This window comes from Trematosphaeria pertusa (genome assembly GCF_010094035.1).
Source record: "Trematosphaeria pertusa strain CBS 122368 unplaced genomic scaffold BU26scaffold_21, whole genome shotgun sequence".
In the NCBI taxonomy this organism is placed as follows: Eukaryota; Fungi; Ascomycota; class Dothideomycetes; order Pleosporales; family Trematosphaeriaceae; genus Trematosphaeria; species Trematosphaeria pertusa.
This window is the reverse complement of record NW_022987232.1, coordinates 622,994-637,072: the sequence shown is the minus strand read 5'-3', so window position 1 is coordinate 637,072 and position 14,079 is coordinate 622,994. Positions and strand designations below refer to the sequence as shown.

Below are 14,079 nucleotides of genomic sequence, written 5' to 3'. Positions count from 1 at the left end.
CAACCAAGGGGGTATATCATCGCACGACGTGTGAAACAAACATGTCAAATGCCCGCTGAAAGGAACGAAGACACCGCTCACTCTGCGATGGTGTCAACAGAGCCATGCTTCTTCTTGCTGAACAGCCTCTTCAACGACGAGAGACTGGACTTTTTCAGCAAACGGCGAGAGGGCGCATTATAATTATCGAGGGAGGTTTGAGCGCGCTGCGGTACATAAACCGGCTGCTCGGATGCCATCGGCGACGGCAAAGCAGGCGATGCAGCGCCATAGCGGCCTGAGATCGAATGCTTGGGCGTGCTGGGCCCGCTGCTAGGGAACAAGCCGAACTGAGCACGCGGATACGATGACTGCGCTGACGCCGAGCGAGGAAGCGGCGATGCGAACGATCCGCCGGACACGGACGAGTAAGCGGAGTCTTTGCCAGTCAACGGCGGGCTGTGCTCTTCCTTTCCTGCTCTTGTCTCTGCGCGCTTTGGACCGACGGCATCGCCGGGGTCGCTAGGATGTGAGGCATGCAGCGGCCGATACTCTTCTTTCCGGATGGTGCTGTCGGAACCGTCCCGCACAACTCCTGGATGTCGATCATAGCTATTAGAGGGATCCTTGCAATATGCAGGTGGCTTGTCGATATCGCCATGGGTTGCAGAGACGTCAGACCGTAACGTCTCGTTAGAAGCAGAGCCCGCTACGTCGTCCTGTTGCTTGACGGGCTCGTCTGATTCAGGGTCGCCAACAGGCCTGGCATGCGGTGCTGGTGCTGATGCTGGTGCTGATGCTGGTGCTGATGCTGGTGCTGATGCTGGTGCTGATGCTGGTGCTGGTGCTGGTGCAGGCGCTGGATAGTTGCTTGGTCGTCTGTGGGAATCAGGGGTCACATCACCTCCTACAGAGGGGGGTGTCATAAAGGGCGGGCGCTCATTCGGCACCGTGGGCAGCGGCTTGTTGTTTGCAAAGTTGCGAAAGGAGCGCGCTGCATCTCGTGAATTTGACGAGTTTCGGGACGAGGATCGGCTGGCAATCTGAAGGCAAGGCAAAGTGTCAGTTCAAATGTGGGAAACATGGTGAAACCTGATGTGCGAGGGTGGCTGAAGATCGACAGAACAGAAAAGGGGTCGCCTACCAAACTCCGCCGGCTAGCAGCCCCGCAACGTTTCTCGATCTCGTTGCAGTAGCTGCTGACCTGCACAAGCACAACACCGAGCTTTTCAGCTTTGGCGACCAAGCTCTGCAGAAATTGTGCCCAACCTCCGGTATTCCCGCACATGGCCGAGTAGATGCGTCCCACGTCTTCATTCATAGCGGCCCACTCGTGGCCGATATTGAGTAGATATATATCCAGTTCGTGGTTGGCGTCCCGAAAGGTGCTCATGTCGATCAAGTAGTCGTTGAGCATCTGCGACATGCGATTGATGGTCCGCTCGATGGTGACGTTCCCTTCCAAAAGCTGGGCCCGGTACGTGCGGTCGTCGAGCAGGCGGTCGAACTCGTTTACGTGCTCCATGGGAACCTTCAAGCATTTCCTCCGGAACAGCATGTCCTTGAGACTGCCCTCAATGTCTTCGTTCGCCCGTTGCAGGAAGCTGTCCAGCTCGTTGACGTGCTTCAGCAAGATGTCTGCTACGTCGGCCACGGACTTTTCCAGGTGCTGATGCAGCAGATGCACGCCGAAGATGATCTGGGCCACGGTCTTTAGCAGAGGGTGGTATTTCCCCTTCGGATGGTGGCGCCAATGGCAGTTGTATGTGAAATTCCACGAGAGCTCCGGGGCGTCGGTGTCCCGGCACAGCTGCTGCTGGCGCGCCTCAATGGACTTGTTCGGGTTCTGGAAGGGGATGTAGCCCGTCTCGCCGGTTGCATCGAGCATCGACTCCTCGAAGGGGCCCTGCATGGACGGGAGCGGGTGGATGGGGAAGGTCATGATGTACTTGTCGCGCTGCTCGTGCCATGCGAAGGGGTGGGGGTCGGATAGGGGGTCGCGGACGGCGTCTGGGCTGCGGCGGGTTTTCTGGGAGGCCCTTCGGAAGGGCACCATGGCGATGTGACGCCGGTCACGATATATACAGCTGCAGCGGCAGGCTTCCGAGGGCTGCGAAGGGTGCAGGCGGGCGGTCGATTGGCTGCGGGCTACGGTGCTACGGACACGGGCAGATGCTACGGTGCAGTGGTGGGCGGCGGCGGGCGGTGCATAAGCACGAGGAGGCGGTCAGGTCGCCAATGGATGACAGAATGGTCCGAATGTGTGGCCCAACGGCGGCTCAGTACGGGGAAGGGGGAGAGGACGCGGTGGGCAGCATGCTGCCGCGAGCGATGGCCGAGCGACGCCTGAGGAGAAGAAGCGTGAGGAGGTGCAGCGGAAGCTGGAGGATGGGATGGATGGGCGAGCGTGCTGGCAGCCGGGGAGGAAGCAGACCAACGGCGCGATCTCCAGCTGCTGCAGGTCTGGCAGCGCGGTGCCTCGCATTTTGCCTGTTCGCCAGGAAAGCTGCATGCCCCGGCCGGCGCCAGACCCGCTGGGGCATGGGGCGCGCCCCTAGCGCCCGGCGCGCGAAGCCACCGTGCTCCACCACACTTCTCTCACCTCTCACCCCTCACCTCTCACCCCTCACCCGCACCCCTCGACGCCAAACACGCTGCGGACGTGCAGTCTCCAAGCGGAACTCACAACTCACACAGCGAGAGACGCCCTTCCCGACGCCGCCCGCCATGTCGCCGCCACCGCCGACGACTGCGCAATCACACACCGGGCAACATTGACCCGCAGCCAGCAACGACTCCAAGCGGACATGGCAAGCTCGAGGATAGACAGACAGACAGATAGACAGCTCGCAGACATACAAACTACCTAGGTAACAGTCGTGGCACACCCCGCGAGCATGGAGAGGAGCACCCAGTTCGAGGAGACGAAGCAACCACCAACACCCACACACATAACCCCCCTTACAGACCCACGCGCCGCAACTATCACCATCCCCTCCATCGGACCCACACGTCCACAACGGTATCGCCTCCCTGCTCGGAATCTACAACTAGATACCATCCAAACCCAGCCCCAGCCACACACGCATGATTTGGCCACACCATCAACTTATCCCCAACCGCCAACTCCTTCGCCTGCTCTCTCGTCCCCTCCCACGTCACTACCCCATGCTCCTGGCTTATCCTCCCAACAATCCAGCCGCTCCTGCTATCTCGCTCATCATAGACGATACCCCCTTTATTGCCCAGCTCCCCTGCTATAATGCCCCACCCCGGATAGCTCTTGCAAGGTTCTCTGCCCAACGCCAGCGACCCGGCTGATATGAGCACTTCCGGCTTCGAGCGTTCGTTGTAGACGGAGGATACTTCAACGAGCATCTTCATTCCGATGCTCTCTTTCGACAACGAGGCGTCGCCCATTGGTGGTCGTGCGTGTGTGGCGACTTGCTGGAGGTCGAGTAGCGGATAGACGCCGGCGTGCAGCTCGACAGTACACTTCGACTTCAAGCGGCCAAGCAGTGCCTGGAATCCTCTAGCCTTTGGCGAAGGCGAGACCATGTTATACGCTGCTGTCGCGGTCGGCGTCGCACCTACTGTCAACACCAGTCTACCCGCGAAACCCTTCGGTACCACCTTTGTCGCTTCTTCCAACCCCAGCAGCTCCTCAGTCAGTCCATCCGCGGCATCATCTTCTGAGTTACCGCCGTACGAGTGCCCATAATGTGAATAGAACCCGCGGAAGCTCTCCCCTACCTTCTCAGCGACGGTCTTCACGAGCTCTGGGAACCGAGGGGATGTGGTCTGGATGCCTGCGCGGTGGTACCCGGTATCGATCTTAATATACACATCAATATGCGCATCTCTAGCCTGCTCATGATACCTATGGAAGGCGTCAATGTTGTCGATGAGAATACCCAGCGTGCCTGGAGCAAGTTTGCTGGCCAAGCACAGCAGGCGAGGAACTGCGGACGGAGCGATGGGCACACCGTAGAGTATCTGTATATGATCAACGAGGCACGACTTACGATGAAGAAATGATACCCCGAATTCAATTTTAACTTACACTGCACCCTCGTCCCTCAGCCTGACATTCTAACGCCAACGAGAGGAGGTTTTCGGCTTCGATGAGTGTCGACACCACGAAGTCGGCGGGACCGGAGCCCCCGACTTGCAGTTTGGATAGCTCGAGCGTCTGATGTTTTGATCAGCACTCCATACATAAACCACGTCGTCCCGCATAATCATAATTTCAGGGCAGAAGAGGTCTTTCTCTACCTTGTGACTCTTCACGTGCGCCCGAAATCCTACGCCGAGTTTCTGACAGACATCGAGCATGGCATCGCAATTCCCCTTCACAATAGCCCGGTCTATGACTGCAGCAGGCGTGGGTAGGTCCTCGAGTTTCTTGCCAACGTATTGGTCTTGGAGCGATACCTGGGTGGGAAATGGGTAGTTGGATGAGGAGTGTGTGTCCATGGTGATGGTTTGGTGCGACGACTTTGCCCCAAGCTGCGCGGCTGTCCAACCTGTCTCGGTCGAGATGCTCAGACCTCGATGCACGTTGAAGCTCCGGTCAGGGAAGATACTCGATAGCCGAGGCGCCCGCGGAGTCTCTTGTTATGTACCGAGACGGCGCGGTGCGGTAGAACAGTTTGATGAAGCAAACGGGGCTCTCTGCGTGAAGGGGGTACAACTGGGCTGAGTTGGCATTCAATAGGTTAAAGAGCTTTATAAATGGTCTGTTCTTTTGATCCATGGATGTTTTGGGGAAGCTACCGCAGCCGCGCGGGAGCTAAGTCAGAAACGGAATGGGGCCGAAAAGATTTCCTTCTCTGGACTGGATCTGCCCAGGTGATCCTCAACCGCATCACAAAACGCACGATATAGAAACCATGCTCCATAGGAGGTATTCAGAGTAGTCTTAGTCATCGAGCTGCAGTAGGGATGCCACTTCGCCCGGTCTATGGCATTTGAGAGGATTAAGGTCCTGTTAGAAAGGGTAACCAGAGGATTCTATACTCCTACGGCGTCGGGATCATGTAGGTAACCTAATGACGATGACAATCCTTTTCACGCCTGCCGCCATCGCCTCGCTCGAAGTCCACTTTCCAATCGTCGGCCAACCTTTCCTGCACGCTTTTCGCCACAGCCACACAAAAGCCCCCAATCTTACTTCCGGCCTCCAAAGAAATATCTCCTCTGCCCGAAAGCAAGATTTCCTTACCCACGTCAATCGCTATTCCTCCTTCCGTATCGGCTAACACACTCACTGCCACCACCCTCGCATCCCGCCCCCTAGCAAAGAACGGAAGTCGATCCTGCAAACCCTTCAACGGGATTGTAGCCGGCTGCGTCCTATCCGAGCCGTTGACGAACCGAAACCACTCATTCGCATAATCACTCTTGAGATCCAGCGCCATGAACAAGCCCTCTGTATCCGCGGCCTGGCCCGCCGACCTCTGGAACTCGCCGGCTGCAGCAATTGCCGCGTTACGGGACTCGGTGCTACCAGATAGCGCTGTATACCGCATGTGCAGCACGACGTCACTGATAGTATCGTAATCGAATTGGCGGATCTCACGAGGGGGAGGCTCAATGCGCCACTTGCTAATTGCGCCGGCGCTCTCGAAGGTATGTATCGCTCGTCGCGGAAGTCGAGGGCGAAGACGGCGGCGTCTTGCTCGCCCGGAGATGGGGATCTGGTCTGTGCGGTAGCGGGTATCGGCTGCTGACTCCGATTCCCGGTAGAAGTGCTCGGCGGATCTGGTAGAGAATTTGGCGGTAGCGTTGATGCAGTATTGTTGGGAGAGGAGGGTCAGTGTGGCATTGACGCCGGCATATGGTCCGATAGTGCAAGGGATAGATAGGCTTATTGATTTGATGCGTCTGCAGTATTAGTCCGGGAAGTCAAAGTCGAAGAACGGCTCTAGAATGCTGAATTCGACGGTGCCTGTCTCGCGCAGGTTGATGAGGGCCCATGGCTGGATTTGGCGGAGCGAGATGTTCTTCACGATCTCGAAGTCATGGTTACGCCTTTCCAGGTATGCTGCTTCCAGGCGCTTCAGCGCAAGGTAGAGTGGCTCGCCAGACAGTAGACCATCGCGCCCGTTGTCCCAGTAGCTCTGTCCGATGTATTCGATACCTGGCTCGCCTCGTTCGAAGCGGAATGCTTTCTGTGCTTTCTTCGCTAGATCGTTGGCGAGGACGTGCATTTGGTAGAATAGGCTTCGCACGCTGTTGTCCATCCAAGCGTACAACCGCTCGCTCGTGTATTTGTTATTGTGCCACTCTTCCATCTCCACGATGTGAGCTACTCGCTGTTGCTGCAGTTTGATGTCGCGCTCGCACATCTCTAAGCGCACCTTGGTGGCCTCGATCTGCTTGTCCGTCACTTTGATGTCCCTTCCAGCCACGTTGGCTTGCATTCTGCGCTCCTGGAGTTGGCGAATGAAGCTCTCTTTGCGCGAAGCTCGCACTCCTTCGGCGGATTGCATCAAATCCTCCTGTCCCATCACACTCACTGCAAGACTCATGCCCTCAGCAAGGTTTTTTGTAATTGAGCCAATGGAGATGCCAACCCTAAGAGGCTCAGCTCGCTCACCGATATCTGGGATAGCTGTCAAGATGCTGGCCCCAAAATCTACAAGAGCGGCTCTCTGGTTCAGCGCCACGGCTTGGTCAGCCCTGTCCATCCCTAGCTTCTCGTTAGAGGTCATACGAAGCTCATCCGTGGTTGGTTGCTCGATTTGTTGAATGACATCTTCCCAATCGGTCAATTCAGCAGGAACCCCTTTCGAGTCCTCTCCAGCAAGTGCCAGGTACTACTGCAAGCGTGTTACTTGGCCCTCGCGGGTCCCTCCCAGCGACCCCAACTGCCTTCCTGTCTCGCGCTGTGTCAGTTGTTTCAGTTCGATCGTGAGGGATTCTATCACGTTGTCCTGCCGCGCACGTAGATTCTGCAGTGCCTCCGCATCCTTCTTTTCCCGGATGGACAGGGACAATGTCCCCATGTTCTTGAGCTCTGCCACCATCTCGAAGGCCTTTTGGAGCAGATATTCGAGACGATAGTTCGGTATCGGTCCAACCGTATCATTGATTAATTTCGTTAGGCTGATGCTCTTTGCGGCTGCGCTTGTGAGGAGCGCTACGTCTATCGGGGGCTCAAGCAATGACAAGCTCCGCGGCATGCCGTTAATGTCTTGCTGTTTCTGACTTTGTACAGACGATCATCGATGAGGTTCCTTAGTTTCTACCAGCCTCGGGTTCGGAGGGACGCAGAAGTATGTCGTCTTGAGAATGCCAGTGAGGGGAAACGTGCCGTCAGCATCCCGGTTCGAGCCTCGGACAGCCTGATTGCTGAAGAAAGGAAACGTAAGCTCCATATCTAACGCAGCATTGGAGAAATCATCCTCTGGATCGAAGAAGACTAGAGTTGAGAACCCGTAGACCTCGGGACTGCCTCGGCAACATTCTTGGGCTATTCCCCTTCCGGCTAGACCTCCTTACCCCTGGCTTATCGCCCCTCGGAGCCCGTGCATTTTGCTTTTGCCACCTTATCATCATCGCCCTGCGCCGCACACCGCTTTACAACTATCCTTCGGAACAACTAGACTACATGCACTCGCACTCGTATCCTCAATTGCTCTTCTCCGCTCTGTGGAAGTTGGAGAAATCCCTAGGCCTCCCAGCCAAGCAGTTAGCCATACCCGGATCCCCACCAGGCCTCGCCTGTACTTCCTCATTTGGGTGTGCCGAAGCTTGTTTTCCAACCTCACGGCATCGAGTCCCAGACATTGATTCCTGTTACCTCACGCCAACGCAGCCCCTTTTCCTCTTACCTAAGTGCGCTCGTGTGATCTCCTGCAGCTCCTATATATGTCCGGCCCGACCTCCACTCCGGACTGGAACTCGAAGAACTCGAGATCAAATACAAATCGCAACAGCTCGACCTACGGCTCGATCAGCAACGGCAATGGTGGCGACGTCTCCCCGAAGCGCAAGTCTTCGCAACATATTCGGATTCCAGAGCATCTTCAGCGGCCGCATCTAACTGGCAGCCATCGCAGCTTGAGCGATGCGTTGCGCGCGGTGAGGAGCAGAGAGGAGCAGGATGCGCTGCTAAGCGATGATGAAATCGCGGACCGAGACGGCTGTCTGAGGGAAGATGGCGGGATGCCTGGGCCGAGGCAGGTGTTCTGTCCGGATCCGCATTCTGGGCTGAATGTCTACTTCAACATCCAGCGGATACGGAGGCTCGTACTAGCCAGCATTGAGGATCCTTATACGGTGGATCAGCTCAAGGAGCCCCGCATGAATGTGTTGATCGTGAAACCACTTGTCGATCGGCTGTACGACGAGGAAGATGTGTCCATAGGTACGTGCCGTAACCATTATATGGTTGGTCTAGGTGCTAACCGCATGTAGTGTATTGCCTTCTTGTCAATAGGATGCAGTTCCTGCGGGAGCAACATTGGCAGCATCACCACCAGACCGTAAACCTCACCCGAGCCAATCTATGTGAGATCGTCGCTACGAAGGTCCTGCGAAAGCACGATGAGGAGAATGTCGGCAAGACGGGCTTGCTTTTGCTAGCCAAAATCTTGGTCGCACCTTTCCAGCCCTTCCAGAACGCGCCACCCGAGATACAACCAGAACGAAGTCATTGGCAGTATCAGAGCCAGGGCGGCTACGAGGGCAAATTGACCGCGCTGGAAGTTGCCATTATTTCGGAAAGCAAGATGTTCCTCAGCGGCTCCGCCTCTCAAAAGGTCATAGATGCCGTATACCGGGGAAGGATAGTGTATACGCCAACATCATTCCTCGATATCTTGCCGGACCATTACAAGCACAAACCAATCTCGCTATACGATCCGCGTCAAGCGCCGCTGCTCAACCAGTATCGTCTCATTGTTCCCCGGACGCGCAACATCCTCGAAGTAACTCAGTTTCTGATCCTTCTAGGCCTGTACTGCCTCTGCATGATGCGACAAGACCATGCTGTCTTCACCTCCGCGGAAGCCTTGTTCCTTGTGTATGCGGCAGGCTGGACGTTAGATGAATGCGCGTCGATGCTTGAGCACGGCTGGCAGGTCCACACGCAAGAGCTTTGGGCTTTTCTGGATGTCGCTTTTGTGGTGGTCTATATAGTGTATTTGGGCGTCCGGATCTTTGGCTGGGCAGTGGGCGATGTCGACTATGGAAGGCAGGCACTTGATATTCTCGCCATTGCCGCCCCGATCCTCTTCCCACGCCTGGCCTTTAACCTCATGCCCGAGAACATGCTCTTCATCGCTTTGAGAGCTATGATGAAAGAGTTCACCGCGTTAACGATTATCGCGGTATGGTGCTTTGGTGGGTTTCTGCTCGCGCTGAAGTGGCTCAGCATGGGTAGTTCTAAGGTCGATTTCAACGATTCACCTGGTCCAATCACGATCTCAAAGTGGATGTTGTGGATCTGGTTCGGTTTGGACGGCACTGGAATCCAAGAGGCGCCGGCCTTCCACGAGATCCTTGGCCCTGCTCTCATGGTCATCTACGCGTTTCTAGGGAACACCCTGTTCCTAACTGTTCTCGTCTCGATACTCTCCAACACCTTTTCCAAAATCGCCGCCGACGCAACATCTGAGATCCAATTCCGCCGCGCGGTCTCGACTTTCGAAGGGGTGAAGTCAGACTCGCTATTCGCCTACTTTCCCCCCTTCAACCTCTTTGCATTCGTCGTCTTGCTACCGTTAAAGTTTGTCGTCAGTGCGCGATGGTTCCACAAGATCAACATAACCATAGTCCGAATCCTGAATGCTCCTCTCCTCATTGCGCTTGGATGGTACGAGCGCAGAGCGCTGTGGAAGCCCGTGCGGAAGAAGACTATTGGAGGACCTTCCAAAAGAGTCAAGTGGGGCTTCTGGAGTAACTTCAATGTGCACGCCGATATTCAAGCCGTGTTCGAAGAGGAGCCGCCGCAAGAGGTGCTTGACAAGATCGAAGAGGAGGACGATCTTGAGGACGCTATTCTTGAGAATAGTTTTGCAGGTTTGAGAGACAGGAGTATGAGTCCAGGGAGTGTCCGACCGAGGAGGAGGAGGAGGAGGTTGAGTAGTGTTTGGCAGGAGTGACCTGTTTTGTTAAATGTCTGCTAATCCGGCGTAGGCAGTCGTTGCGTGGGATACTGCTAGCTTGCGCTGATATCGAAGCGTGCGGCAAGGTTTCGAGTCAAGCGTCATGTTCTGCAGTCCGGAGGGATAATCAGTTTTCCGTCTGGTGAATGAATTAAAGCTTATTCCTTCCACGTCCTAATGTTAGCAACAAAACTCTGTGCCTCAAACCCATTGCCCACTCCACCCATCGCTCCCCAGCAAGAACATCCCAATCCTCGCCGCCAGCTTGCCGCTTTCCATGGCCACCTTCAATCACATGCCGTCCACATCCGATGACTCCTCCGTCTAATAGCCGGGCGAAATATCGGGTCCATCGAGTGCCGCCAACACCAGAGGTTCCCGCTCGCCTTGGAAGCCGCTCGGAGTAGGCATTCTATGGGCTCAAGATATTTCTGCTTATGCGGCGTTATGGAGGACGCATAACATCGCGTAGGAGCCGGAGATAGCTCAAGGTCAAAGAGACGAGTTCATGCGACTCCGCTGCGGATCTAGGGAGCCATGTCCCGAAATGTCTTCTGTACCCTTGTGGCATAGGGTCTGATAGTAATAGATCAGATGAGGTTCCAGTGGGGTCAGAGAGCGCCGAACTTGGTGCTTTCCATGTACCAGTTATTAGTCCCCGCCTACTTCGAATACAGGTTTATAGTCGAAACGAACTCCGACATCGAGGCTTAGGTTTGGTTTGGAGGGCTGTAGCTAACTGCTTTCCTGATGACTCCGTTGCCGAGCTTCCTAAAACCGCGTTAGTAAGAAGAGCTTAGTGGAAACTCTTTGAAGTGTGACGGACTTGTTGATCATCTTCTCAGGAGCGGCCATCCTGGAGTGACGGGCTTGCTTTGGGCGAGGAGTTGAGGTTGAGGTTGGCATGGGAGACTGAAGAGCTCGAGCGCAACAGGCGGGTTTGTAGCCTAGGTAGACTCCCAGTGAGCTACTGAGCTTTGAAGTAAAGGTAAGCCTGTCAGACAGGTGAAGTTTGATAACACCAAGCTTGAGGATCAAGACACTCTCACAGACTGGTTGACGCTTGTTACGGACAGCCAAATATTATTGCATTCCGGATAAATTTGATCGGCGTCCTTAAGAGAAGGTCGTTGCTCTAACCCACGGCTCCGCCAGAGGAACGTTTCGCACAAGCCTCACTGACTAGTAGACTCATCCTCCATGTACGTCGCCGCGCTTTCCGACTTGAAGCTATTCCAACCTGAGCGCGAATTAGTCTGCCGCTTGGTGTAGAGGCCGAAAACCAGATCCATCAGAAACTGTTTCGGAACGCCTTCAAGCTTGGCGGTGAACTTCTCTATCCCCTCCTGAGCGGCGTGGTAGTCATTGCTCCTCGCAACAAGATCGACGAGAAGTCGCCGGATACCGCAGGGACCAGGTGTGCCATTATAGATCACCGCGGCCATTTGAAGATATGCCGCAAAGTGTTCTCGGATGTCTGCCTTGGCTTTGATCTCCTCCACTATCAGGTTCTTTGTCTTAACGTCGCGGATGCGCTCGGCAAGCACGAAGACGCCACCAAGCATGTTGTAGAAGGTGTCGGTTGCGTGTCCGTCCGGAAGTTCCACGTGGCCAGCGTACAGAGCTTGGAGGTAGAGCTCGAAGACGTCCGGGTGATCTTCAGTGAGGTTGACGATTCGCTCTTCGGCCTCTTTCCAATTTCCTTGGATTGCATTGCGGAAGAAGCGAGAACGTTCGGTGATCAGAGCTTCGTGGACGGCGAACTCTTTTTGCTTCTCGCCCTCTCCAACGGCGACAGTGATAACTCCAGACCCAAGCCTAAGCACTCCGTTAGCTTTGGCAGCCTGGGTCAGCTGTTGGGATGTAATGGCTTACTTAAGAAGGTGCTTCCTGTTTGCCATCTTGGTTGTGACTGCGAGCGACCGAGAGTGCTGAGCGGGCCGAACCCCTATGTGCGGTGCGAAAGATTGTCCGCAGATGTCTAGGAAGCAAGTTAGCTGGGACTCGGTGAGTGCAATTGTTGTTGTCTGGTCGCGTCTAGATATTTTGGTGTGCGAGGCGCAAGCGCAATTTAATTTAGCGTAGGCGCGGTAGTGAATGACGTAGCAATGCGGAACCGACGCGCATGCAGTTGGCCGCTGCATTCTCAGTCCCTTTCCAAGCAAATGTCCATCACGAAATCTACCAGCCTCTCCTCTGCTGCATTGCTATCCTTTAAATCAAAGCTCGTAAGCTTAGGAGCGAAAGCCCCTATCCTGGCAGCCACAAATCTCATGCTATCCTCATCCTCTTCGGTCCATTGGATTCTGTTCGCGGGTAGTAGAATCTGCAGCAGCCAAAGCTCGCGAAACACTGTTTGTTCCGGAAGGTCCGCCATGATTTGCCAATCGACCGCACACGGCACAGTTAAGCGTGTTAAATCCTGGCAGTGTTTGGCGAATGACTGTAATGAGCTGAAGGTAAGCAGGGTCGAGCTCTCGAAGGCGAGGCATAAATACTGTATTCTCGGGAGGCGTTGGGCGAGTTCGTCGATGAGGTTGTCCGTAATATCGAAAGCTTTTGGATGAACTACTCCTTCCTCCCCCACTTGGACCCAAGTCAAGTTCGGACAGTTTTGTGCGAGGAGCACTAGTTCCTGCCCGTTGATGCTACTTCCCGGTGCAAATTTAACCGAAAACATAGCCAGGAGAGAGAAGTTGGAGGCTGAGGCGAGCGCATGATGCGACGGAGATAAGTTTGTGAGATCCAAATGAAGTGTGGTAAGGTTTGGGGCCACTCGATGCATTCGCTCTAGGCCTCGGTCAGATGCTCCGAACCGCCACAGACTCGTCAGGACAGGGAAACCAGCGGCTAGGGATTCGATCCAGGTGTCTTCGACATCCGGGATGCTGAGTAGTTCCAGCCTAGGGTATTGTGAAATGACCTCGAATGCTCTGGCAGACCAGCTGTTTTCGAAACCCTCGCGGAGGTGAACAATCTCCAAAGACTGAGATCGTTCAAGGAAGTTGACTAGTCCTTTGACTGAAATATAGTTCTGCTTGTGGATCTCAAGTTCTACCGATCTCAGCCTGAGGCAACGTTGGCCCAGCGTCTCCAAAAATGAATCAGACAGCATGCTGCCACCACGTAATCTAAACTCTTTGACATTCGGTTGTGCGTAGTGAATTATAATGTCTCCGCGGTTGAAAGAAACAGAGTCTAGGGCGTCCTCGAAGTGAACCCTTTCCAGTTGAGGATATTGGAGTCTGGTGAGTTGTTCGTGCCATTTTGCCTCCTCTGTATATTCGTCGTTGCTGAATTCGTACGCGAAATGGACCATACGGATCAAGTCTGCGTATAGTTGTGCTCGCCTCTGATCATTCTTGACAATTCGGGCGAGATGGTAGATGGGATTGCCGTATCGGGTACCACATCCATACCATAGAATCCGACTCGCCTCTTTGAAGAAGAGCTTGTTGATGAAAAGGGCCGTGAATAAGAAGCCTTTGGTCGAGACTTCATTTTGCAGGATTGTAGCGACGACCTCGGGGAGGAGGAGGGCGCGGTGCATCGTTGTAGAATTGGATATTCTCGTAGGTTTCGCAGGAGCAGACCTTCGGGAATCTTAAAGCAGGAGACGATGACGCTAGCTTGTCCGATAAAGCGCCTCACAAGTTGAGTGAGAACGTTTCACATAAGCCGGGAATGTTGTGGATGTTTGTGCGATAAAGACGGAGACGAAGGAGCGAAGTCCGTAATACTCCGAAGTGGCACAGCACCAGACGCCGCGGCGGATATCGCCCTTCGGAGCGGGAAGTCGAGAATTGGGGGCTGGCCGTAAGGTGGTTTCTCTCTGTGGGTGGAATTTGACAGCTACAGAAAGAAGAGCTTCATAAAAAAGAGCTCTGCATTCCAGTTCGCGGGAGGATGTTGAGAGCACGTGGAAGCTCCGCCACCCCTGGACCGTGCGCATCGGCATGCAAGGATGCGACCGGTGTACTCAGCC

General features: G+C 54.9%; 7 protein-coding genes across 7 annotated transcripts; 1 reads left to right on the top strand and 6 right to left on the bottom strand.

The window, feature by feature from the left end:
* Positions 1 to 55: 55 nt before the first annotated feature.
* On the bottom strand, positions 56 to 2,120 carry BU26DRAFT_167455 (uncharacterized protein). Its single transcript, XM_033820225.1, has 2 exons — positions 1,124 to 2,120; positions 56 to 1,022 (listed from the first exon to the last, which is right to left on the bottom strand). The coding sequence occupies exons 1-2, from the start codon at positions 2,033 to 2,035 to the stop codon at positions 78 to 80; spliced, it is 1,857 nt and encodes a 618-aa protein (XP_033677171.1). The 5' UTR covers positions 2,036 to 2,120; the 3' UTR covers positions 56 to 77.
* Positions 2,121 to 2,581: 461 nt separating this feature from the next.
* BU26DRAFT_544225 (uncharacterized protein) lies at positions 2,582 to 4,687 on the bottom strand. The gene is made up of 3 exons (XM_033831726.1): positions 4,255 to 4,687; positions 4,043 to 4,171; positions 2,582 to 3,975 (listed from the first exon to the last, which is right to left on the bottom strand). The coding sequence occupies exons 1-3, from the start codon at positions 4,453 to 4,455 to the stop codon at positions 2,965 to 2,967; spliced, it is 1,341 nt and encodes a 446-aa protein (XP_033677170.1). The 5' UTR covers positions 4,456 to 4,687; the 3' UTR covers positions 2,582 to 2,964.
* A 1,004-nt stretch (positions 4,688 to 5,691) lies between these two features.
* On the bottom strand, positions 5,692 to 6,801 carry BU26DRAFT_167432 (uncharacterized protein). The gene has a single exon (XM_033820224.1). It carries the CDS (start codon positions 6,693 to 6,695, stop codon positions 5,874 to 5,876), a length of 822 nt encoding a protein of 273 aa, XP_033677169.1. The 5' UTR covers positions 6,696 to 6,801; the 3' UTR covers positions 5,692 to 5,873.
* Positions 6,432 to 7,329, bottom strand: BU26DRAFT_524792 (uncharacterized protein). Its single transcript, XM_033830360.1, has one exon. The coding sequence runs from the start codon at positions 7,164 to 7,166 to the stop codon at positions 6,801 to 6,803; it is 366 nt and encodes a 121-aa protein (XP_033677168.1). The 5' UTR covers positions 7,167 to 7,329; the 3' UTR covers positions 6,432 to 6,800.
* A 227-nt stretch (positions 7,330 to 7,556) lies between these two features.
* On the top strand, positions 7,557 to 10,263 carry BU26DRAFT_468268 (uncharacterized protein). Its single transcript, XM_033825287.1, has 2 exons — positions 7,557 to 8,353; positions 8,404 to 10,263. Exons 1-2 carry the CDS (start codon positions 7,855 to 7,857, stop codon positions 10,089 to 10,091), a joined length of 2,187 nt encoding a protein of 728 aa, XP_033677167.1. The 5' UTR covers positions 7,557 to 7,854; the 3' UTR covers positions 10,092 to 10,263.
* Positions 10,264 to 11,269: 1,006 nt separating this feature from the next.
* BU26DRAFT_511073 (uncharacterized protein) lies at positions 11,270 to 11,995 on the bottom strand (the record flags this gene model as incomplete). The annotated part of the gene is made up of 2 exons (XM_033827267.1): positions 11,270 to 11,912; positions 11,970 to 11,995. The coding sequence occupies 2 exons, from the start codon at positions 11,993 to 11,995 to the stop codon at positions 11,270 to 11,272; spliced, it is 669 nt and encodes a 222-aa protein (XP_033677166.1).
* A 677-nt stretch (positions 11,996 to 12,672) lies between these two features.
* BU26DRAFT_382430 (uncharacterized protein) lies at positions 12,673 to 13,644 on the bottom strand (the record flags this gene model as incomplete). Its single annotated transcript, XM_033822589.1, has 1 exon — positions 12,673 to 13,644. A coding segment is annotated over one exon (972 nt), but the record flags the coding sequence as incomplete, so codon positions are not given.
* Positions 13,645 to 14,079: the final 435 nt, after the last annotated feature.